Source organism: Xyrauchen texanus, chromosome 25 (assembly GCF_025860055.1).
Source record: "Xyrauchen texanus isolate HMW12.3.18 chromosome 25, RBS_HiC_50CHRs, whole genome shotgun sequence".
Classification (NCBI taxonomy): Eukaryota; Metazoa; Chordata; class Actinopteri; order Cypriniformes; family Catostomidae; genus Xyrauchen; species Xyrauchen texanus.
The window spans coordinates 40,774,289-40,799,712 of record NC_068300.1 but is presented as its reverse complement, the minus strand read 5'-3'; the positions used below and the strand labels follow the sequence as shown (position 1 = coordinate 40,799,712).

At 38.2% G+C, this 25,424-nt stretch overlaps 1 protein-coding gene and 1 pseudogene across 3 annotated transcripts; one reads left to right on the top strand and one right to left on the bottom strand.

The window, feature by feature from the left end:
* The window catches only part of LOC127618443 (protein tyrosine phosphatase domain-containing protein 1-like), a 40,462-nt pseudogene extending 33,179 nt beyond the window's left edge, over positions 1-7,283 (top strand).
* Positions 7,284-7,376: 93 nt separating this feature from the next.
* fbxw12 (F-box and WD repeat domain containing 12) lies at positions 7,377-21,780 on the bottom strand. Of its 3 annotated transcripts, none has more exons than XM_052091705.1 (10): positions 21,648-21,780; positions 12,629-12,701; positions 12,302-12,475; positions 11,777-11,894; positions 10,617-10,823; positions 10,369-10,533; positions 10,028-10,235; positions 9,143-9,321; positions 7,919-8,049; positions 7,377-7,839 (listed from the first exon to the last, which is right to left on the bottom strand). In XM_052091705.1, exons 2-10 carry the CDS (start codon positions 12,697-12,699, stop codon positions 7,740-7,742), a joined length of 1,353 nt encoding a protein of 450 aa, XP_051947665.1. In that variant the 5' UTR covers positions 12,700-12,701; positions 21,648-21,780; the 3' UTR covers positions 7,377-7,739. The 3 variants fall into 3 exon arrangements, with proteins under 3 accessions (XP_051947665.1, XP_051947666.1, XP_051947664.1); XM_052091706.1 differs by having other exon boundaries at positions 12,302-12,432; XM_052091704.1 differs by having other exon boundaries at positions 7,378-7,839; positions 12,664-12,701.
* Positions 21,781-25,424: the final 3,644 nt, after the last annotated feature.

Below are 25,424 nucleotides of genomic sequence, written 5' to 3'. Positions count from 1 at the left end.
AAAATCCAAACATTTTACCCTTTCCAACTTCTTTTGCAGTGACTTAAAAATCACTCTTTGACAACAGGTGGAAAATATTAATACAAACTAGATCATAAATACGAAAACATTTTAAACATAGTCATAATAATAATAACATTTAAAAAATAAACCATGAAATTTTAACACAAACCTTTTTTTTTTTTATAATCCTAAAATGGCTTCAACAGTGATTGTCAGGGTTGTCATTTGATGTTCCAATATATTTTAAAGTTTTATAGTTTTGAAAAGTACTTTATTATCACCTGCTAGTGGAAACCCCAAACCGCAAATGCAGGAACTGAGTTTAGTCTTTGTCTTGGAAGACAGAGACTTGTCAACAGACATGCTTTTGAAACGTCTTAGCACAATTACTTATTCTTAAGGAAAATAGCAAATTGCGCTTTGCTTCACTATATTAACGTAGAACACACCCACAGTTTGCACGCATACACCCACAGATAGCGCAAACTCTCCCACCCATACCCACTTGTGTTTTGTGCTGGCACGAAAATTTTGCTTAGAATTAGTGCTCTCATGAAAATTAGATATATCGTTACGCTGCTCCAAGGGTGGTCATGAAAATAGAGCCCTGTGAGTATTGTGCTTGATAATCTATTCTAATTCAGTGTATCTTCATGTTAAGATGTGGCTTGAAGACATTTATTAATCTCCAATGCCCTGGGGAGCATGCCAGTTGTGGAAAACCGCTTGAGGCAGAGAGTGGCTTCACTTACCGACCAGAGATATTCATGGAGGCTGGCAGTGAGTAACACTTTCCATTTGTGCATTGTCTCCATCGTTGATTCCTGCAAATATCAATAAGCATTAATAAGATTTAAGGCTGGATTACACTACACAGCTTTTAAAAACAGATTTTAAAATAGTAGGCATCACACACTTACTGACTTTGAAAATCACTACAGACAAAAACTGCACATCACAAATAAGATCACTGGGGATCACTCAAACATACACATGAACACATGCCGCCAGTTCTAGTAGACTCATGACAGATGTAAACAAACATGGATATGGACTGTTGTTGTTGTTGTTGCTATTGCTATTCTGTGTTCAGAGTACATTCAGGTTGCTGTCTAGGATGGGAAGTTGTGGCAAGTATGGTCTCTAAACACTGCAACACGAGTTGGAGGTAAGTGAAGTAAAAAATGTAACTCCACTTGAGTTCTTGTTTGTCATGTCCATTTATTATGCTTTGTGGCCCTGCATGCTCAATTTCCATTGGTTGTTCACTGTGTGACTTCAGATTTGATTTGTGGAGCATCATACAAGGTTTCCTCTGTAGTCATGGATGATCTCAAAAATATAAAATATTTTATATCCTCCAACTAGACCCTTCTCATAGTTGAAGTGTAAGAAATCAGATTCGGTACCTATCATATACTACGTGATTTTCTTAGACTGGCTGAAAATCTGCAGACTGGAGCTGACTAGCGTGTACTGATGTAGACTAGCACCAACTCTGTCCAACTGAAAATCGGGGTTAATGTTGTGTCCTGTAATCCAGCCTTTAGTGCAATGTAGTGCATGTAATGTGAGGTAAAATAAAGAATGTTATTGACACAAGAAAAAACAACATTTTAAGCTGTGACTGTTCTTATGTTTACATGTTATGAAGTAACTCTTCTTGCTCTGTTTTAGTTTATTTTTACAACTTTAGATGGAATGATTATGGTGTGACCTCTCATGACAATCTTGGATATGGTGAAAGTCATGTCTTTTGCCATCAAAGAAGGTAAAATGGCTGTTCACTGCCATGCGGGGCTTGGAAGAACAGGTATAGTGCTGTTTTACTCATAAAACATATATAATGCAATTAGCAGCAAAAATGTACTGGTGGCATCTTTCTGGGGTGTGGCATACACTGTGAGAAACAAATTTGCATTTTATTAGCATAGGTATATCTTTAGAACAACAAAAATAATAGAATTAAAAACAAATGTACTAACCAAAACACAAATCACATGCACAAATTAATTATTAACTGTAATGAAATTCCAAGACAGTGCAAAAGAAATAATTAAATGACCAAATAAAGGTAAGTTAGATGATATATAAAGTACACTTAATGTAAATAGTGGTGCATGCTATTTGCGTCCTGGTGTAAAATGTAGCAGATACTTTTTGCACAGAAGTGTATTATAGTATATAGTCTGAATATAATATATCAACATATTCATTGCATGTAGTATAAGTACTGTGACGGTCGACGGAACGTAAATACATTGCTGGTAGCAGGACGAAATGCACCCAATTTGCATGAGCAAGGCACTTAACTCCAGGCTGTTCCAGGGGAATTGTCCCTGTAATAAGTGCACTGTAAGTTGCTTTGGATAAAAGCGTCTGCCAAATGTAAATTACAATTACAATTACAAAATGAGGGGCATGATTATGCAGCTGTTGTGAACTCCGCTACACACAAACTCTTCATACAGATAGCAATTCCCCATGCAAGTGAAGCTTTTATCACAGTAATACTACATAATATATTACTATTGTATAATAATAATCATCAATATAATATATGTATAATACCATAATATAATATTCAAGTTGACTGGGTTTCAAATTAATGATGTCAAAATAGTGGGCTGAGACACAAAAACAGGTGCAGGTACAATGTGAATATGAAGAAGACAATTTTTTTCTCTTTGTTTCACTGATTTATTTATTTAATTTTGTTTCTTTGTGGCTGAAGTTGAGTTTGGTTCTTTTTAAGACGACACAATTGTAGCCTACAAAGAGTAGCCGAAGTCTTTTTTTTAGCAGAACATGGCAAAACATTACCAAATTACTTAATAGTTTTTTGTTTATCATATCACAGTTCATATCGCAATCACAATATTTTTCAAATAATCGCAATAGGACTTTTTGTCCATCGTGCAGCCCTAATCATCATTGTGCCTTTGAAAAAGGCACTTTATCTCAGGTTGCTCCAGAGGGATTGTCCCTGTAAAAGTGGTTCTGTAAGCCACTTTGGATGAAAGTGTATGCAAAAGTGCTACTTACTATGCTGAATGAGTACTTACTCTTATACAATTTGTTGTCTTAGGTGTGTTGCTAGCCTGCTTCTTGTTGTTTACCTCACGGATGACTGCAGATGAAGCCATTATATTGGTACGAGCAAAACGATCAAACTCTATCCAGACAAGAGGACAGCTACAGTGCGTGAGGCAATTTGCTCAGTTCCTTGTTCCGCTACGGAATTTGTTTGTTAACACTGAGCTGAGAGCTCCCCCTGTTACTCTTTCACAATACTTGATCCGCCAAAAACATATGCTACATGGATATGAGGCTCGGCAGTTAAGATACATGCCAAAGCTGGTCTCCTTCATTTGCAGACTTCTATTGGACATTGCAGAGAATCGTCAGGTTATTGAGGAGGACATTGTTGAGGTTCCGGACATCACACCTGTGGTAGAGAAAATATTTTATGAAAATGCGATGTATCCATTCAGCAGAGAAATTATGGGAAATGAGATCACTATGATCAAGCCCCGTCTTCCAGTTTTACCCCGAGTCGATAGAGAGAAGTCACAACCTCTTTACTATGTCCGAAAGAGCCTTAGTTACAGTGATTCTGACCTAAGGAGGTTAGCAGAATCTCTAAACCTCTCCGATAACCCTCTTGGTATCTTAGCCACCATTCACTCCTCTAACATCAGCAGTCAGAAAGAAGCTTTCAACAGTGTTTCCCTAACCTATGCTGTATCTTCTCTGGGCACTTGCAAGGATAGTCCCATCTACAGTTCAACCAACAATATATGGGAGCTGAAAACTATTATGGACCAGCAGGAAGGATCTCCACTGCTGAAAAAGAGGAGGCAGTCTGTCCTGCAGCGAAGCCAGTCTCTAGGTGTTTCAGATACGAAAAATACCAGAAGCATCAGCGCAATACTTTCATTCTGGAAGAAAGACCCCAAGCCAAGCGCTGATCATGAAGGGACTAAAAATGAGGAGAAAGACCATTCAGAGGTGCCCTTCATTACCATCCAGTCAGAGCTGTCTCTGGACTCAGGTCGTGTCTTGGTTGCTCAGTCCCTTGCTGTAGACCTCGAGCAGGATGGAGACAAGGAACATATTCAGAAGCTGTCCACTTGGCAGGTAAGTGCAAGTAATGATGTACTAAAAGGTTTACCAGACTAGGAAGGCTGAGAGGGCGTGAGGAGTGGTGTCTTAATGAGCTTTAGCTCTTCCCTGTGTCCAGACATGAGTGCTGTCTTCTTCCTGTGCAGCAGGAAATGATTCATGGCTTATTATTGGGAAACTATTTAAAGGGGCACTACAGTATCACAGCAGAGTTGAAGTCTTGATCTTCTGGTCTTGAGACCACAAGGGGTCTTCACTCACAAAGATCATTACTCAGTCTCTTGTCATTGGTCTGGGTCTTGGCTTATGGTCCCAGACAAGATAACCATCTATTTCCAACATGATAACTACCTCAACCACAGATCAGTGATGTATCTTCCCCCTTACAGAGAAATCACAGGGCTGAATGGTCACTCAGCCACTATAAAAAGTGGCTAACTGTTTGAAATAAATGCTGCAATCCATTCAGCATTTTCTCTTTCAGTTCATTAAAAAGAAAAGACTGATTCTGTGACCAACAGACATTTGTTTTGTTCTGGGCCTTAAAAGACAAGGAGTCCTAGGGGGCTGTATCCCAGTCCTTCAATGTCTTCAGCATGTAAAGAACATGTCCTTGTTTGCCTGCTCTCTCTCTGAGCCTTCCTTGCAGTATTGGTGGAGACAAGAAGCTCTGGATGATGGGCTTGTATAATGATGATGCCTTGCAGTCATCTCAGCTCATGATGTTCACATACTAGAAAAGGCCAATCAGGATGCCAAAACTGTCCTCAATAGCCTAGATAAGGTATGATTTAATTTCTGATCTGTTGTAAAATAACATTTAGGACCTTATTTTAAGAGCGCCAAGTTTCCAGCACTATGTGATATGCCAAACGTGCAAAATCAGTGGGCATGGCCATTACATTTTGGTGTAATCATGCAACTATGCACTAAGCCTTACGTAAGCGGGTTGGTGAAATTGTGCATGCAAGTGATATAAAGACAGCTCATTCATAAGATGTTGGTAGGTAGTAAGCAATAAAAATATAGACATTTGTGTCTAACGTTATTTTGTTAAGTAACTGCATCCTTCGTGAATGTCAGATATACCTCTTTAACATTCTCTTTATATACACATGGAAAAGGCTGTGTTCGTTGCAGTTAATTGAATGTTACCTTCTAAATTATAAGGTGGTTCTCAGAGATTTTAAGCATAATGCCTTCCTTAAATTAAACTTTGTGCCACTTCATTTACATAGATCTCCCACATATTTTTGCAAATGCACCCACTGTTTGCACACAGATACATCCAAGCCTAGTTGCGCAGTGCATGAATAGTGCACATAGATTCAGCATTCTCACAAAATTTGGATAAGACTCAGCAATGTTATGTGGCAACAAAATGAAGTACCTGAAGGTACTGAATGATCGGTTTATCCCATCAATGCTTTTTGCTTCCCTGACGAATAGGCATATTCCAGGGGACAATGCCAAGAATCATTGGGCTCAAATTGTGAAAGAGTGGTTCAGGGAGCATGAGGAATCATTTTCACTCATGAATTGGCCACCACAGAGTCCTTACCTTAACCCCTTTGATGTGCTGAGAAGACTTTACGGAGTGGTTCGACTCAATGGTATCATCAATACAAGATCTTGGCCAAAAATTAATGCAACTCTACACGGAAATAAATGTTGTGACGTTGCAGAAGTTTGTCAAAACAATGCCAAGACGAATGCATGTGGTAATCAAAGCTAAAGGTGGTCCAACGAAATATTAGAGTATGCAACTTTTATTTGGCAAGGCAGTGTACTTTTCCGTGTTTTATGAAAAAACGCTTCCCCGCCAAACACGGAATTTTCCGGGTTTCCGTGTTTTAGGTGTTATACGGTAAGGAAGACCCCTGCGCATGTTTTGAAAGAGTACGCAACACTTTGATCAAAGAAACAGACTGCAATCGTCTCAAACATGAAGAAGTGGAGTATTGAGAAGCTCAAAATATCAGACATAAACATGCCTTTTTCTCAGCTTTTTGTCTGAAATGTTGTTTTTTGACAAAACCTACCTCTGTTCAAGTCGGAATAAAAAAAGGACAAATGAAGATAAAATAAAATCGTTTTTTTTTTGCCTAAAAGCAGAGGCTCAGATCTTTATTGTGATATATAGCATCTTCATATATTCATGGAAGAAAATATTCTGCGGGCCATTAAAATTTAGCGAAAATCGTCAAAAACCCTGGCGGTGGCTGGCAACTTTTTTTTAAAAACGCTGGCGGGGAAAGAGTTAATATACACAGGCAATTGTAAGTAAGCCAAGGTCAAGCCTCCAGAAAAGTGTAAACTCTGCAGTTCTGTGCCACTATCAAAACACTATTTTTGCAATATTGTTTGGTGGCACAGAAACTACACACTTTACCTTTAACTGTGATCTAACAATATCACCTTCACTAAATTATCAGTACATTTTAAGACTTACAACACAGCATGCACAATTCTCAAGTAGACTTTTTTTGCTACATGATGTGAATTCATTCTTATTGCCATCATCAGGCTTCAAGAGAAACAGTGATGTGCATTCTGGACTGTTTTGCTCATCTCTTCACAATACCAGAGGAAGTTGAGTATGCTTTTCTAGAGCGAGCAACCAAAGGTACAGTATGTTATTCTAAAATCTTTTTAAATCAATCCAGTGATTTCATTATTTCACTTTGATAAAACTGTTTTTAGGTGAAAAACACAAATGGCGGGAATAGCATCCATGAGATCATGAAAAAGGTCTTGAAGCTTGTTCTGCATCTTTTGAGATCAGCTGCAATGAACGAGTTTGAGGTGTGATGTAGATAACAATAGCTAACTAAATAATACCTTAAATTAAACAAGATAATTAAGTTAATTTACATTTTTGTCCATGATCAAAGACAAGCCCAGCACTTTTCATCGGTGTCTACACAGGTAGTTTTTAAGTAACCGATTAAGCTGAACATAGGATTGAAAAGAGCTGTTAAGGGAAGATTGATGTTTTATAGGCTTTGGCTCTTATTTGGATTCTGGGTTCAGACAAGGAATCTAAAAAGGGGTAGACCAAATCATACCACTACCATTTGTAAAAGTTGAAAAATACATGTTATATCATAAATTATGTTTTGATGACAAAAAACAAAACATATTATGTGCCATGTTGCTTAGAAAAGCATTGCAACCTCTAATTTTTTGTACCAAGTTTGTCCAACTATTTGCAATAAAATATTAAGACTGTACAGAACTTAAACTGATAACTGTCTTTATTTATGTAGATTACAGGATTTATAGGCATACAGGCAAACTGATGATATAGACAAACTGAAGAAGCAAGGCATTCCAACATATAAATGTAAACCTTAAGTGAATCAGGATTTTCTGAATATTTTCTTCCCAAATTTTTCTACACACCTCAAACTCACTGTACATGTTTTGAATCTCCTGAAGCACAAACTATTAAAGTGTTTTACCCTTTAACATTTCTGATAATAATATTTATGGAATGCACCATATAATATTAGTTCTCAAGGTTTACTTTTGCTCAACTGAAGAGCATCTGGAGCTATTATATGCTATACCTAGTTATCGAGTAGAGAAGATCTGAGTGCATTTGATGCTCAAAAATCAAACGTATAAGCCTTCAGAACATCCTTTCCATCCACTGACTCCACGGAGGCCACAATACTCGAATAATCGCAGGAAACGTTGGTGAATCCTCTGTTAAATATAAAGAAAATGACAATTTACAATATTGCTGTCAAACGATCATTTTATTGTATGGATGATAATACTGTACCTCGACATTGTGTAAGAGCCTCCGAGCAAGTGATACTGGCTCTCAAGCATAAGCCCATGATCTTTATCATTTCTCCATGTCAGTACTCTGAGAGACAGATCACGAGACGCTGTCACCACCCGAAAACTGTCCTGCAAGATCAGCAGACTTAGTTACTCACAAACAAAGGTGAATAAATAACACAGTCTGTCAAGAACATGTCTAGCTCATATTTCACCCTGAAATCAAAAGAGAAAAAAACAACAAATTATATTTTGCATAAAGAAATTGTTCATTAAGATTTTGCTGCATGGCGACAGGGTGAGCCCAAGGCTCATCAATGCGTGAGGGCAACGAAGGCTATCCCAACTGGTCCGAACTGACAGAAGGTCTGCTGTGGCACAAGTCAGAAAATTTTAATGATGGTTATGGGAGGAAAGTGTCACAACACACAGTACATCGCACCCTGCTGCATTGCCGCAGACCAGTCAGAGTGCCATGATGACCTCTGTCCACAGCCGAAAGCGTCAAAATTGGACCTTGGAGCAGTGGAAGAAGGTCCCATTTTATTTTACATCACGTGGACGGCCATGTACGTGTATGTCGTTTACCTGGGGAAGTAATGGCACCAGGATGCACTGTAGGAAGTTGGTGGAGGGAGTGCAATGATCTGGGCAATGTTCTGCTGGGAAAACCAGAGTCCGGCCATTCATGTGGATTTGACATGTGCCACCTACCTAAACATCGTTGCAGACCAGGTACCCCCCTTCATGACAAGGGTTTTCACTGATAGCAGTGGCCTCTTTCAGCAGGATAATGTGCCCCGCCACACTGCACACATTGTTCAGGAATAGTTTGAGGAACATGATGAAGTGTTCAAGGTGTTCCCCTTGCAAATCCAAATTCCCCAGATCAATCAATCCGATTCAGCATCTGTGGGATGTGTTGGACCAACAAGTCTGATCCATGGCAGCTCCACCTCGCAGCTTACAGGACTTGAAGAATTTTCTGCTAATGTCTTGGTGCCAGATACCAAAGGACACCATCAGGGGTCTTGTAGAGTCCATGCAATGGTGGGTTGGTGCGGTGTTGGCGGTACGCTGAGAACCAACATCCTATTAGGCATAGGTCATAATGTTTTGGCTCATCAGTGTAATTTTTTATTTTTAATTTAGATTTTGGTTAAAATATGTCCCTGACATGTTCTTGACAGGCCGGAATGAGTTGATTGGTCCAACAGCCTACCACACAAAGAGACGTTATCGGCTGTATATGATCTTCAAAACTAGCCACAAGTTCTCCTTTCAGTGTGTAGACTTTAAGATGGTTTCCATCTGTAAGCAGTAGAGTGTTGCTCCCTCTTGCCTCTAGAATGACGTCTGAATGATGGCTCATTTCTACCTGAAATGATGCAACTTGCTGAGCTGAAAGAGGAAGGAAAGTCATCTTAATAAATACTTCATCAATTTATGTTTCCTAATGTAATTTTAGGGTATGTAAAAACGAATGACATAATTCTGCTTAAAACAAAATATTCAATAAGTAAATTTGTATGGCGAGATTTATTCATGAGGAGTTGATAGAATGGTGAAAAGTGGTTTTTATGACAAGTGGTTGGAGAGAATTAACGATGCCTTTAAATGTGCACTCAATTTTTTCTTCAACAATTTTTTTTTTTACTCCTAAAGAAATAAAAGATAATTTTGCAATACATGTAGGAAATCATGAGACCTCACATGAGATGAAGACTCCAGTCATATCAGTAACTTTATAAAAGCTGTTTTATTTTACATGGAGAGGGTCCCCTTATGGGGGCTGCCAGTTTATTATCACATGACCATGTCAAAACTACTTGCTTAATCTCATTAACCACAGTGTTTTTGGACACTTTCTGTTGTGGATTAATTTAACCATGGCTGACTGTGAATATTGATTTCATACAATAGTATCAGTAACTGAAAACTATTGCATTAGAATAATGCCGCATCCACACCACTAGGTGTTAGTGTAAGTCCAAAATTACATGGACAAAAACTTATTGAGTGCACCTTTAAACAAAAATACACTCAACCTACAACAAAAAAGAACAGTTATAGTGATACATTTTAGTCTTTTATTTCTGAGGCGAACCTTGTGGCTCTTTTTTGTTTTTGGATTCCTTTATGTTCAGGTCAAATACTGAGAGTGAGTTGTTGACAAGACCATCTTTATGGATTACTGCGACACGTGCAGGTTGAGATGGGAGAAACACAGCAGCACAACAGCCAGTGACAGGCAGACTCTGACACACGGTGTCCTCATCTTCAACAGGATCACACACACTTTCACTGTAGAAAACCTTCAAAGACACACACACCAGCTGTCATTAATTTCATACCTTTCAAATAATGCCTATAACACTATTGGTCATTTATAAATAGAATCCAATAATCACAATGGCGAGCGATGAACTTTGGGAGAGCCTGCCTTACCTTTGGACTCAAGTCAATGTTTTCTTTGGAGGCGGAAAGTATCCATTTTTTATCTAGGGATGAGAGTAGGAGATTTAGACTGAACGAGTCGCACACCACGTGCCTTGAGACTTCAGAGAGTGTGGGACAAGTCAAGACAACTAGAGAACCAAGAATAGTTCCCACCTAAAGGGCAGAAAATAAACACAAACTTATAAACTTACAAATTACAGATTTACAGAATGACAGATTTCTATGAACGATTATACCATAACGAAGGAGCTGCAATTGTTGCTGACTAAGAGTAGTGTGGTCTTAGAGAATCCGGATTCAAAAGAGGCCAGCTCCTCTCCAGTTGAACCCTTCCAGGTTTTGATTGTTCCTGTGATGTCAGAAGTTACAGCAACGGACTGAACAGGATCAACTACAATGTCCTGCAGGGGGCTTTGAGAAGGACTTGACCATAAATTAAAACCCTGCAATTAAATATAAAAAACATTATGGGTAAATTACATGTAATAAACTAATCAAAAGTAAAAAAAATTGCATATTAAAAATATTATTGCATAAAGAAAATACATTTGAATGTATAAGTATTATTGTAAGTATACATTATTAGGGATGCACCAATGAATCGGCCACCAATATTTATCAGCCAATAACTGACCAAATTAATCCCATTGTCATTAGCATTAACCGCTGGTTTACTTACAATTAATAATGTAAATTTACTGCATTGTATAAAGTTGATTATATTTTTTCTGTGTGAAATATAAAGGAAATACCAACCAAAATAAATGAATTCCGAAATTGTAAAGCATGTCGAATACAAAATATGAGTTTGTTAGAAGTGCAAAAACACATTTAAAAATGTTTTAGAAGGGCAAAATAACCCCACATCAATCTTCATATCATATCTCTTTTTTTATTATTGTATTAATCTTTCATTGAGGCTCTCTTAACATTTTGGCCTGTCATGTGTTTTACAAATCCAATCCATGTTCAATGAAAATCTGTAATTGTTAGTACAGTGAAATAGCTTTTGTACCTCTTTGTACATTTTTCAAGCATAATTCCAAAGAAAAACAGTGATTTGATGACAAAATAAGGTAAGTGGCCAAAAATATCTGTATCTGCCTATAATATTTTGTTAAAATCTGTATCTTATCAGCCAACAATGTTCATATTTGTGCATCCCTATACATTATCATAGTACACTGCTTTAAATATGCTTTAAAACTGATTTTGTCTGGATGATTTCCATTACTTCATAATATTAATGAGAATGGAGTTTTGCATATTACAGTAATGAGAATTTGGGGGTAAAATAATGTAACAATACAAAACAAATAAAAAAATAAATCAGAGGATTCATTTTCGTTATGTAAATGTAATTTCTTCAAGTCTTCATGAACAAGGATGTCTGTGCCTTCTGAATGTCCCATGCTTTGACTGTGCCATCTGTGGATGCACTGCAGACTACTGGTGTGCTCTTCCAAACATCTGAGCAGGCATCGTTTCCAACCAAGTATGCAAAACCAACAACCCTACCTGTCGAAAAAGATAAATATTTATATCAGTCGCTACTAATTCAACAACTGGCCAACTGTGATGTCTAACATGTTATTATATTCACTTCAAAAATGCAACAAAATCATACAGCACAGACCATAAATATTTTCATCCGCTGGACAGCGTGACATACATCATTTGTGACTTACTGGCAAGCACAGAGTGAACAAATACGACAGAAATAGGATGCAATTAAGAGTATTTTGAGCTATGATTGCAGCCTTTGTAATTTTTTTCTTCCCATTATTTCCAAACCAGTAGTGTATTTCGGCAGCTTTGTTTGGGTGGACCAGCCATCAAAATCAACAAAGCAGTACATGAAGATGGTGCTCTAATTTGTAAAGGCATTGTATGTGTTTGATGTGGATTTTGATGAGATCACTTGCCTTTATGACCTCGTAGGCTCTTGCAGGTATAGTCTGCACATGACCTGCCTGATTTCATTTTCACCTCCAGGTGGGCACGCCGCAGGTAATAATTCTTCCACGAGTGTGTCCCCGTGTTTGAGAGGAGCTGTGAAACGTTGCAAAAACTCCATTTCTGCAAACACATTCTCCTATAAAAATTATTTTGATGTCATTATTTATCTTGTGTTTCACACCAAATCACTTTCATCAACACATTTGGTGTGAAACACAAGATTAATAATGACATCAGCTTTGTAATATGCATGAATTTTACCCTGTACAGAAAATGTTTGAAATTTTACTTTGCATTGAAGCAAATAATCCCATATGGACTTGCCTCCACAACCACGGAGTCTCCGCAGCATGGTGCCATTCCTAAACAAAAATGTTTGAAAGAACATTATTACACATATCATGTTATTGTGTAAAGGTGTACTGTACATGTGATGTTTTAATTTTTCCCAGGACCATATGGAATTTGTGTGTGAAGAATTCCGCAGAAGACTCCCATCATTCACAAGTTTCCACACATCCCCCAACTCGTTGCATGTTTGTTTATTTATTATTTCAGATAATTCTATAATAATACTTTCAGCAGCCATTAAGACTGTGGTACATTTTACTAGCATGTTTAAATTAATTGAGCAGAATTCTGCATATTTTCCAAAACAATCAGCACAGAAAATGACTTATTAGAAGACACACTCAGATCACTAAGGCTTGGTTTTGTTAGAGAATTACAACCTTTTATTTATACATTAGTTATTTACAAAATATTTTATAATATATAATAATTTATATACAATATATTAATTATATTATTATTTGTGTCGATATTTCTATATTTACTTTCTCTTCTGCAACCACAAAAACTAAAAAAAGGCTAAGCAGGTAGAAAGTTGATATGAAAAGGAATGTGAAATGGGCAGGTTTAAAGTACAGGAAGTTGGTTGTTTACAATGCATCAAAATAATAATTGTAATATTTTATTGTGTGTGTGTGTGTGTGTGTGTTTTATTCAATGTTATTAAAAAATAAGTGTAGAAGCTTTTCAATTAAATATGGTCAAGAACAGTCTAAAAAGAAAACACAAATTCAAAATGACATATTGAGTGAAATAAATAATCTTCTCAGAAGACCACTAAATGAAAATGAAAAAATGAGACTGCATGTTCAACAAGAGAATCTTGACAAACTGTATATAGAAAAAGCGAGAGGAGACTATAAGATCAAGAGCCAAATGGCTCGAATATGGTGAAAATAATTCCAGTTATTTTTAAACTGAAAAAAAAAAACTTGGTCATTCTCAAAAATTCCTAAAAGAGTCTTTATGTACATAACATCCTTATTTCTGACAATAAAATTATAAATTCATATATTTCCAACCTCTATCAAAATCGTCTCGGGTTACATGTGTAACCCTTGTTCCCTGAAAAAAGCGGAACGAGATGCTGTGCTTTGCTAAGCGCTTTGGGAACAATCCTGCATTGTGACCAGCTGTGAATATGTGTGTAACACGTCAATGAACATTGACCGGAATTTATAGCCTCGGCTGGTGAGAGCATTAGATGCACCTGTGGCCAGGCTATAAATAGAGTCGTCACCAGCATGTCGTCAGATATTTTTTCTGAAGAGCAGTCCTGGGACGTCCCAGTGCGGCAAAGAAGCGCAGCATCTCGTTTCGTTTTTTTTCAGGGAACAAGAGTTACACATGTAACCCGAGACGTTCCCTTTACAAAAAGCTTCACTATGACGCTGCGCTTTGCTAAGCGCTTTGGGAACGCAATACCCACGCTGCCGCACTGGGGCCTCATAGGCCAGGGCCATAGCATCCCTCACCCAATGTGACATAGTCTGCTTGGTAGCGGCCGCCCCCCTGTTGTGGCCCCCATAGCAGACAAATAACTGTCCTGACTTACGCCACTGGCTGGGACTGGGCAGAGTCCATGAAGTCTTTCCTGCTCCGGCATTAAAAACGGCGGGGAGCAGAAGGCTTCCAGAGTGACAAGACGTAGTGTCAAAAAAGGCACCTCAGAAGGTCCCTCCTGTCCAGAATCGCCCAAGGCGAGCCATCGAGGAGGGATATCAGCTCTGAGAACCAAATCCTGTTCGGCCAGCGAGGCGCTATCAGTAAGAGGCAAGACCCTTGCTGGCGAACTCTGGCCAAGACTCCCGGGAGCAGAGAAACTGGGGGAAACGCATACAGACACACTCTGGGCCATGTATGCGCCATCGCGTCCAGACCCAGGGGGGCTGGGTGACTCAGGGCGAAGTAGAGGAGACATTGCGCTGTTCATAGAGGTGAAGAGGTCCTCTTCTACCATGTACAATCTCACCCAGATTTGTTCCACTACCTAGGAGTGGAGTTTCCACTCACCCGTCGGTATTTTCTATCTGGACAGTAAATCTGCTCCCACATATGGGCATCCAGGGATATAAAGTGCCCTGAGTGACAGCGGCTTGCCCTGGGCCCCAAGGAGAATCCGACGGGCCAGAAATTCAGCTGACGTGAACGTGGACCTCCTTGATGGTTTATGTAAGAAACTATGGTAGCCTCTGGAGGAAGTATTTCAGGGCCAGAAATACAGCCATCAACTCATGACAGTTACTGTGACAACCGAGCTGACGACCCTCCCAACCCCTTGAGCTGGACGACCACTTAAGACCGCTACCCAGCCCATCAGGGAGGCGTCTGTTGTTAGCAGCCTGCGACGACGAGACGCACCTAGAGTGGGACCCAAGGTAAGAAACCGGGGTCTGAACCACATAGCAAGGGAACGAAGCATGCGGCGCGTAACCTTTATTAGCCCTAGGGGACTGGCCCTTGGATGAAGTCCCCTGGCTTTTAGCCACAGCTGAAACAGTCTCATATGGAGAAGGCCCAAAGGGATCACCGTTGACGCAGATGCCATGAGACCAAGTATTTGTTGATACTGGTGAACAGTGCGACCTTGACCTAGCCTGAGTTTGCTCAGGGTGTTCTGAATGGACGTGATACGAGCGGGAGACAACTGTACCCGCATCGTGATCGAATTCCATATAACCCCCAGATAGGTGATTCCCTGGGTGGGAGAGAGAACGCTCTTTGACGCTGAGTCTCAGACCCGGAGAAACCAGATGAGCTAAGACAATATCCCTGTGCTGAACTGCCAGTTCTTGGAGCTGTGCTAAGATCAGCCAGTCATCTATTTAATTCACGAAGGAGCCAGTGCTGCATCCATGCATTTTGTGAATGTGCGGGGTGATAGGGCTAGGCCGAATGGAAGAACCCGATACTGGAAGGCTTTGTCCCCAAAAGTGAACCTCAGGAACTTCCTGTGCTGTGGCAGAATTCCAATATGGAAATATGCATCCATGAGATCGATCGTGATCAGCGTGAACAGGGTTCAAGCCTCAAAGATCTAAAATTGGACGCAGGAAGTATCTGCTGTAATAGCATGAGACTTTCTCTGGAAGGGGAACACGTTCATGGCCCCTTTGACCAAGAGATTTTGCAGCTCTCTGCACAGTAGACATGTCTGCTCCGGTTTCACGGTAGTGGGAACCACGAAACGCGGAGGGTGGCGAGCGAATTGAATTCTGTAGCCTCTTTCTACTGTCTTCAGAACCCACATAGAAAAAAGCCTGGCAGAAGTTTCCACGCTGACAGGTTCTCTGAGATGGGTATCAATTTCGACACTTCCTGTTGAGGGGATGTCGAGTGTTTCCCGTCCTGGATAAAGGCAGGAAGCATCGGTACACCCAACTCTTTGTTGGAAGCCTCTGTCACCAAAGGCGGCGGGAGTGAAGAGGTTTCGTGAGGGTCGACGTGGATGGTACACGTGCCCCGTCCCGAGAGGAATCACCCCCACAAGGCTGGGTACAAGACCGTCAGGGTTTCTTTCTTTTAGAAATCCCGACCCTGAGGTCCTGCTTCGGGGACTGCTGAGGGCGATGAGGCTGTCCCCAGTCTTTACGAGGGGGAGCATGACTCGCCACGCTCTGCCTAGCAGAGTCGGGCCGGGACTGGGTGGCCGACGGCCCCGCCTCCTGAGTGCGGCAAGGAAAAAAATAAATATAACTGTATTCATGGTGTCTCCGAAGAGACCGGAAGGCAAAAGAGTGGGAAAACTCTGTCCTTATCCTTGATGCCCGAAAGGTTAAGCCATAAATGCCTCTCCGTGCTGACTAAAGCGGACATAGACCGACCAATGGCACGGGCTGTCTGCTTGGTCACACAGAGAGATAAATCTGTGGCCCGACGACGTTCAGAAAAGGCTTCTTCATCGGCGTTGCACCCGCACTCAGGTCTTTAAGTAGGTCAGCCTGGTACGCCTGTAACACGGCTATGGTGTGCAGCACAGCACCAGCCTGACCTGCCGCTTGATAAGCCCTCCCCACTAGCATGGAGGTAGTCCAGCATGGCTTAGTGGGGAGAGCGGGTTTCTTTAATGATGATGCCGAACTAGGTGAGAGATAGCCCGCAAGGCAGCATCATTTAATACCCCCATGTCAGCACCCACGATAGTCGAGTATAAAGACGTCAAGGGTACGTGAACACGGGAAGTATATGGGTTCCTCCATGAGCGTGAAAGCTCGTCATGGAGGTCATTAAAAGAAAGGAAGGGACTAATATAGCATTCCCTTTTTTAAATTATTATTATATATATATATTTTTTATTTTGGCCACCAGACAGAAATCTGTCTTATAATTTGGAGCGTTTGGGGGGCCTGAGTAACCACCTTGAGTAATTTCTAAGCCGCTTTATTATTATGCGTGAAATGTACAGAGGTTCAGCGCCCCCCTCGTGAAACGAAGAGGCGCCGAGGCGCGCTTCAGGCTTACGAGAAGGATCAGCTGGATCTGGGGAGAGAGCGAGCGTTAGGGATGGACCAGTCTCTCGCTCCTCAGCCAGATATATGCGAGAGCCCCACGATGAAAGAGTGGGCGCTGACTCCCGGAAGTAATCGAGGCAAGTGCAAAGCATTTCGCCCGAAAGTAGGTCACAATGCGTGCACTCGCCCTGCCCCAACGCGAGAGCAGCATGTTCTTTCCCCAAACAAACAAAACAAAACTGATGCGTGTCCCTGACAGTCATAGAACGTTGACAGGGAAACAAGCATCGTTTGCTTTGCTTCTCCGTAATTTTTCCACCTTTTTCTTTTCTTTTTATTTATATATATATATATATATATATATATAGAAAGAGGGAAAGGAGAAAAGGTTCACTGCGCACTGCCTAACAAATTCTAAATCCTAGCAGAGGAAAGAAAGTTTCTGACAGGCTTGTGAGACACACGGCACAGTATGCTCTGAAGAAAATGGATCTGACGACACGCTGGTGACGCCTCTATTTATAGCCTGACCACAGGTGCATCTAATGATCTCACCAGCCGAGGCTATAAATTCCAGTCAATGTTTATTGAAGTGTTACACACATATTCACAGCTGGTCACAATGCAGGGATTGTTCCCAAAGCGCTTAGCAAAGCACAGCATCATAGTGAAGGTTTTTGTAAAGGGAACTTTATTCCTCATCTTTCAATTTTGAATGGTGTGAAACATTTTTCAACAGAGTTGATCACTTTATACCCAAAATCTCTCTGTATATCTCAAATGTTTGTGAAAGTGCCTTATCATTAGAAGAGTTAGAACATACATTATCCAAAGCTGCTTTAAATAAAAGTCCTGGCCCTGATGGCTTACCTTTTGAAATTTATAGGACTTTTTGGAAGGATCTAAGAGATTTGATTTGAACCTAAACCAAATAAAGATAGTCTTTATATTGAAAATTGGCATTCCATCATACTATAAATTATTAACTTCTCTATTTGCTAAAAGATTGAAGTCTTGTCTGGAAGAAATTATTTCAATAACACAGTCAGATATGAAGGGTAGACATATCTCAAATAATATTCGCCTTGTATTACATATATTAGACTCCTCTGATCATGGTTAAGATGGTGCCATTATTTTGTTTCTAGACTTTTATAAGGCCATTTATTCTGTTGAACATGAATTTATATATACAGCTTTAGATACATTTGAATTTGGAATAACATTTAAAAAATGGTTCAAAATATATACAAAGGTATAAAAAGCAGTGTTGTCCTTGCAGGAGGAACTTCAAAACATTTTGTACTTAGTAGGGGTATACAGCAAGGTTGCCCGATTTCCCCTTTCTTATTTTTGAGAGCAGTAGAATTACTGAATCTTTATACAGTGGATTGTATTAGTGCTGAGGGTATAAGAATTGCTGACAATATTGTCTTAATCAGTCAGCTGGCAGATGACATGTATTTTTCTTCAAGATGAAAACCAGGTTCTGAGTGTTATGGATGGATTGGAAATCTTTTCAAAAGCTTCCGGCTTTCTAATTAATAGGGATAAGTGTGAGATATTAACTGTTCATGAATCTAACAAATCTTCTATTTGTGGAGTGAAAGTCAAACAATCAGTGAAATATCTTGGAATCACAATAAAAAAAAATCGGCTTGTGAAAGACTGACAACTTTTCTCCTAAGATATAGAAAACAAAGACTGGCTTCAAAGGGATGTGTTTTGTTGGGTTTTATTTTAACTGTAACAAATTGCCCATTAAACTAGCTAATTTCCACAGCAAGCACTGGATTCATGGAAGTTAGCTTTCAAGTAACAATAAGTATTTTGCATAGAAACAGGACCATATTTAACAAATTTGTGCTGAGAAGAATTTTATTTGTATCTCAATCTTCATTGAGAATAGCAGGAATTCAAATAGTTACTAAAAAAATGTATCAAAGATAACATGTTAATGTCACTCGTATTGAGAATCGAGGGTGATTAATAGCAATTAAGCTTCTTCATCTTATTAAAGAGCCCATATTATGCTAATTTACAGGTTCATGATTTTATTTTGGGGGTCTACTAGAATAGGTTTACATGATTTAATGTTCAAAAAAACAAATTTTCTCATACTGCATGTTTCTGCTAAACCTTTTTTCATCCTCTGGCTCAAATGCTCTGAATTATACCCCTTTCCGAAAAAGCCCAGACTGCTCTGATTGGTCAGCTGGCGTGTAGAGCATGTGTCAGAAATGTAACGCCTCTTACCATAACAGAGTTTCAGGCTTCCTTAACAGCTGAAAACACTATTGTAACTATGGTCGATGGCGTCGGTTTTTGCTGTACCAGTTTGAGTTTGATAATGAAAGTTTGGAAGAGCAAGCTGATCGACCCGAACCACCTTCGCAAGCACGACTTGAGCAGGATTTTTCACAGTGGTAAATTAATTTTGTAACTTTCTTACAAGAACACTGTTGATTATTGTGATCCTAACTAAGCTTCAAGTAAAAGATATGTAATGCATCTAAGTTAGTCATCTTTTGCTGGAATTGTATTAGAGAGTTAGTGAGCAAGTTAGCTGTGGACTACCGATAGTGGCCATAACATTACAGCTTGTAATTATATAGTTGTATAAGACTCTTGAGATTGACCATTTTGATTCACAGTTTTAGGTAAAAGCCGGCCCACAGCTGAATAGTAAACCCTTACCAAAACAATAACATTGAATTGCAGATGTAAAATTACAATTTGTAATAATAAATCCATCAACAACTTTGATCACTATGTATGATAGTAAGAAAAATAAATCGGCATAATTCTACACAATTGAAGGTAAAAGTGGGACCGCAACTGATTAGCAAAAAACTATTTAAACACAATAACATTAGCTAGCAGGTTAGCAGAGGCCTAAGTAAATTCAGTAGCAGATGAATCCATTAATAATCAAGCATATTTACAGGTTGTGATCCTGTTGCTCCAGATTCTCTCAACAAAATGGGAACTGCACAATCTTTCAGAAGTAAACGACTTGAAAATCCGGCATTGGTTGTGGTTGCACTGCTAAATAATTCAAATACATTTTAACCACTGGTTCTTCAGTTCGTTTGCCTTTGGACGTCCAAACAGGTTTCGCTTTTGCAGTGAAGAAAACAGCATCTTCTTGACATGGCGACAACACTAACCCATCTCATCATAGTGACGTAGATACTTTACGGAAGAAATGGCTGGACTACAAACAGCCCGTTTCTTGTAGTTCTTGAGCAGTTTTGTCAGTGGGAGAGAATACTCCCTTTTGCGTGGACTTTGTTCTTTGTAACTTTGCAGACCTTTTGCATTCACAAACAGCTATATTACACACTAAAAGAAAGGTAAAATCCCAAAAAGCATAATAGGGCCACTTTAAATCCTTGCTACAATACTCACCGCCAAAGGAAGAACCACTTCGTTTAATGATAGGAGTAGATTTGTTAGATCGTAAGTGCAACAACATACATATTAGAAAAACTTTACTTTCTAAGACCAGTTTTGCTCCAAAAGCAATGGTTTTATGGCAACAAAGTTATCCTTCAATAACTTTTCATAATGTCTGATCTTTACATAACCTTTTTATAATACCAAACAAGGTCAGAGAGATTCATAGTAATATCCTTCACAATTTTTACTCTTGCAATTTATTCTTATCTAAATTCATGGAAATCTGACCAGAATGTTCTTTTTTGTGGTTCTGAAATTGAATTTATTTGAATCTGAATTTACTGAATTTGAATCCTTTTCAAATTAATTTTGGACTGAGATCTCATTACATCACTTTACTTCATTAACAATCTAATTGACATCAAAGATGAAATGGTCCTGTTTCTATTCTGTAACACTGGTTCTGTTCTCTTAGACTATGCTGCCAAAATCCAAATATAATTTCCACAAATCCAGAGAGATAGCTTCTAAACCTAACTTTATTTTATTTCGCTCTGAGATAAAAGGTTTTGTTGATTCTCTATATAAACTTAAAAGAAACAAAAACGCCTTTAAAACATCCGAGATCTTTAATGGGATTGTGAAATCTGCTATGAATGGTGATGTAATATTGGAATGAGGATTTTATCCTTTTATTTTGCTTTTTGCTTTGTTTGTTTCTTTGTTTTCCCTTTTTGCCTTCGTTTTGTGTCCCTCGTATATATCGTTCAGGAGATTATATGTACAACAACAAAAAAAAAAAAGAGAAAAAAAAATTCACTTCCTTGATTTGTTCCTTGAATCTTTTTCCACCTCTTCTCTCAATTTTTTCCGGTTTACTAAACATTGCAACCCTTTCATCACTTCTCATATCAGGGTCTGATTTAATCGAGTAGGTCTGTTTTTAAGGGGCGTTGTTGTTTCCGGATTGAAGGTAAGATTAAAAGGCCTCAAATATATCTGCATCTGGAGGAGTGCACTTAATACCGGGCCTCTACACTATGCGAATCCTCATTCAAAGTAAATTCTTGCCAGTATGAGAGCATTACCTCTCACATCACTTACCTTACAGACACTGGACGCTTTGATTAAATCTTCATCCTGGAGAAGAGAGAATATACTGATCAGACAGTCCAGAGGTAAACTCCGGCAAATCTCCATTCTGACGTCGGCTCGTTACTTTCAGTTTCGTGTTGACGTCATTTTGACACACTCTACGGTATAACCTCAGGGACAAACCATACTCATAGTTGACCATATATTGGAAAATATATATATAATATAATATATGAAAAATATTAATACTACATTCAGTCCTATGTGTGCTTCGAAGTACACCATTAATGTTTTAATGTCAAACCATTAATGTTTTTAATCGAGTAGTGTGAAATCGTTACCTTTCATTGTAGATGATCTTTCAGGCAGTGTGTGAACTGACCATTTACAGACTCGCAGACATGAACAATTTATTTTTTCTTAAAATCTTAAAGAGTTCTTTTGATGTTGATATGAGCTGATAAGACCACAGATTTCTGATGTATGTATGGAAAATGTCCTCAAAGTAGTTTATTTTTTTCTGCACCTGGTTGTAATTTATTTATTTATTTAATTATTTTCATTTAAATAATACAAATGAGTATGAAATGTGACCGTCATGACAAAGAGTTTACACATAATGCAGATGTCCTTTGTGGCCAGTGCCTACCCTTACATAAAATATTCTCATATTTAAACATATATAAGTCAAAATCAATCTAATATCCAGAGTGAGAGAGCAAGATTATTGACAGCAGTTTTCCATTCCAGGACAGAACATCACCAAACCTTTTCTGTAGTGACTTTCAAGTGAGTCATGCAGTTGAATGCAGTAATAAAAGGAAATCTTGTCTTGATATGATGCCCAACAGGAAAAGACACAAATGCACAAGGTGGTGATTGAAACTGCTTTGGCTGAGGTAAGGCAGGACGGAGAGAAGAAAACCTATAGGCTACACTCTTTAACTATACTAATAGTGGACTGGTTTGAGGACTCATAACATGCGCTGCATTAAGTGAAATTTAGAAGAGCAACACTTTTCATCTGTCCAAAATTTAGTTGAAATTTGTTATTTCGTCCAGTGAATTGTTGCACAATATTTTGTATTATTTTATTATCAAAATCATCTCGTTAATGTTGTATTATTAAGAAGTTCCGGGTTTAAGTTAAGCTCAGTCAACAGCATTTATGGCATAATGTTGATTACCACAACACTAATTTTACCACGTCCCTCCTTTTAAAAATAAAATGAAAGTAAACATTGAGGTTACAGTGAGGCGCTTACATTGGAAGTAAATGGAGCACATTTTTGGAAGGTTTTTTATAAAAGCGTACATTAAATCTTCTGTTAAAACGTGTGTATTATTTGAGCTGTAAAGTTGTTTAAATGGTTGTTTACCAGGATTACAGGGGCACGGCTTATTGTTTCCATCTTGTGTCTATACTTTTGAAACTGTGAGTATTTTAATGTTTGCGGATTGGCCCCATTCACTTCCATTGTAAGTGTCTCACTGTAACCACATTTTTGCTTTTTTAAAGAAAAGGAGGAAAAAGTCCAAATAAATTTTTGTGATAATCAACATTCTGCCACAAATACTGTTGATTGAGCTTAACTTGTATTGAACCTGGAATATTGCTTTAATAACTTCTCAGGTACAGTTCAAAATAATTAGCATCTTTTTTTTATTTTTTATTATTATAATGCTCAAAATTATTTCAGGCCAAAGATGTTCATTGTATGGATAACTATTTCAACAACTGCTTTTTCTGTTTAAAAAGCCATAATTTTTAATGTTTAGCTAAAATAATATGTTACAAATTGTCTAATTGTGGGAAAATGTGACAAACAAAGAAAAAAACTCCTTATGGTACGTTGTTACAGTCATGTCCAGAACATTAGAAATCTACTTGCATTTGTATCAGGTGTTAGAGGTCCATTTAACTAATGATGCCAATAGGGGGAGTAATTGCAAAATAATTTTCAGGACATGAGGCAACGCTTAACCACTTAAATGTTGTTAATGTGTAAAACTTTTTTATCTTCATTAAAAGTTATTATGTGCCATTCTTAAAGGAGGAGGGGCAGAAAACTAATACATTTTCAAAAATCTACTGTAACCTTTTCTAAAGCACCTGCAACCAAATGCAATCCTCAGTTTTACTAGCTTCCATTTCTTTACTAGCTTTCACATCAAAATAAACCGGACTTATTGTTCCCTAGAAGATTTAACTTAAAATACACTACATTTTATATGTTTGGAAACACTATTTTGTTCATTTTTTAAAGAAATGGAAGCTTCTTACCTAGAATGCATTAACTTTATTAAAAACACTACCTTAAACATGAGTAATGCTGCAAATTAATTCAACTGTTTGAAATAAATGTTTTAGATTTTATTTATTATCAAAATCCAATTTTTACATGTGATGTCAAAGCCACATTTTCAGCAGTCATGACTCAAGTCTACTAAGATAATAATATGTCACATAATCCTTAAATATAATTTTAATACTTGTATAAATTTGGTGATCAATAAACATTTCTTATTATTAGAACACTTGAAAATGGTTGTCCTGATCAACGAAATATGTACATCACAATTCAGTGTGTTTTTTTCAGTTGCTGAAGTATTGAGTACACTTGCATTTCTTGCAAGTCTCTTTACACTTGCAAGTCACATTTTGCTTATATAAATAGCCAAAAAGAAACAGATTTCTCTAGAAATGCATCAGTCAATTGATCTTTGAGATGAATGCTATTCTATGCACTACATTATTGAAAGAAAAAAAGCAAACTGGATCTGACCAGGATAGGGAAAGAAGTGGATGGCCTAGATACCATAACAAAAAGACAAGTCCATCAGAGTCTCCAGTCTGAGAAATAGACACCTCACAGGTCTTAAACTGGTAGCTTCAATTAACAGTATGCCAAACACCAGTTTCATATGTAAAAGTGAAGAGAAGATTCTAGGATGTTGGCCTTTAAGACAGACTCTCAAAGAGAAAGCCACATCTGACACTAAGAAGAAACTGACAATGTCCAAAGAACTTAAATGAGCAGTATACCCAAAAATGCATTTAAAAAGAAATAATAATTTACTCATCCTCATGCCATCCCAGATGTGTATGACTTTTTGTCTTCTGCTGAACACAAGCAAAGATTTTTAGAAGAATATGTTCTGAAGTGACATGATAGGTGTGTCTGAGAAACAGATCAAAATTTTTTTGTTTTTATTTTACTTTAAATTCTCCTCCCTGCCCAGTAGCTGGCGATATGCATGAAGAATGTGAATAGCCAAAAACAAAAGAAGAATGTGAAAGTGGAGACTGATAGTAAAAAAACACTTAAATACTGATATATTTCTCTGATATGTTTCTCATGATTCTTACTTTTATGCTGCACCTTCAAAGTTCTGGCCATTATTCACTTGCAATGTATAGACCTACAGAGCTGAAATATTTTCTAAATATCTTTGTTTGATTCATATATCCATAATGTTCATTTCTAATCATTAACCACCCAATCAACGAAGTTTGAGGTGTTGAGCTGTTGATAGAAAAGTTTGATCGTAAGGTCCATTAGAAGTGCTCTACAAACAAATTAAATTTTTGTGAAATGCTGCAGGAAAGAAAATGAAACTTCATCTGAAGATCTAGAATAAACTGACTGCTGAATGTATGAGGTATCATTGCTGCAAGTGGAGGATTCTTGGTAGAACAGAAAGTTTGGAGTACAGCATTTATTTAAACAGAAAATTTAATTTTCTACATTTTAAATGGTTTTACTGTAATTCTTGATTAATTGA

Bases quoted from the DNA above. Each gene is read 5' to 3' on its own strand.
- fbxw12 (XM_052091704.1), bottom strand. From the start codon at position 21,743: ATGGAGATTTGCCGGAGTTTACCTCTGGACTGTCTGATCAGTATATTC. The intron at 12,702-21,647 runs GTAAGTGATGTG...ATTTTTGTTTAG, and splicing joins AAGCGTCCAGTGTCTGTAAG to GAATGGCACCATGCTGCGGA. The intron at 11,895-12,301 runs GTGATCTCATCA...TTCGACAGGTAG, and splicing joins CTACGAGGTCATAAAGGCAA to GGTTGTTGGTTTTGCATACT.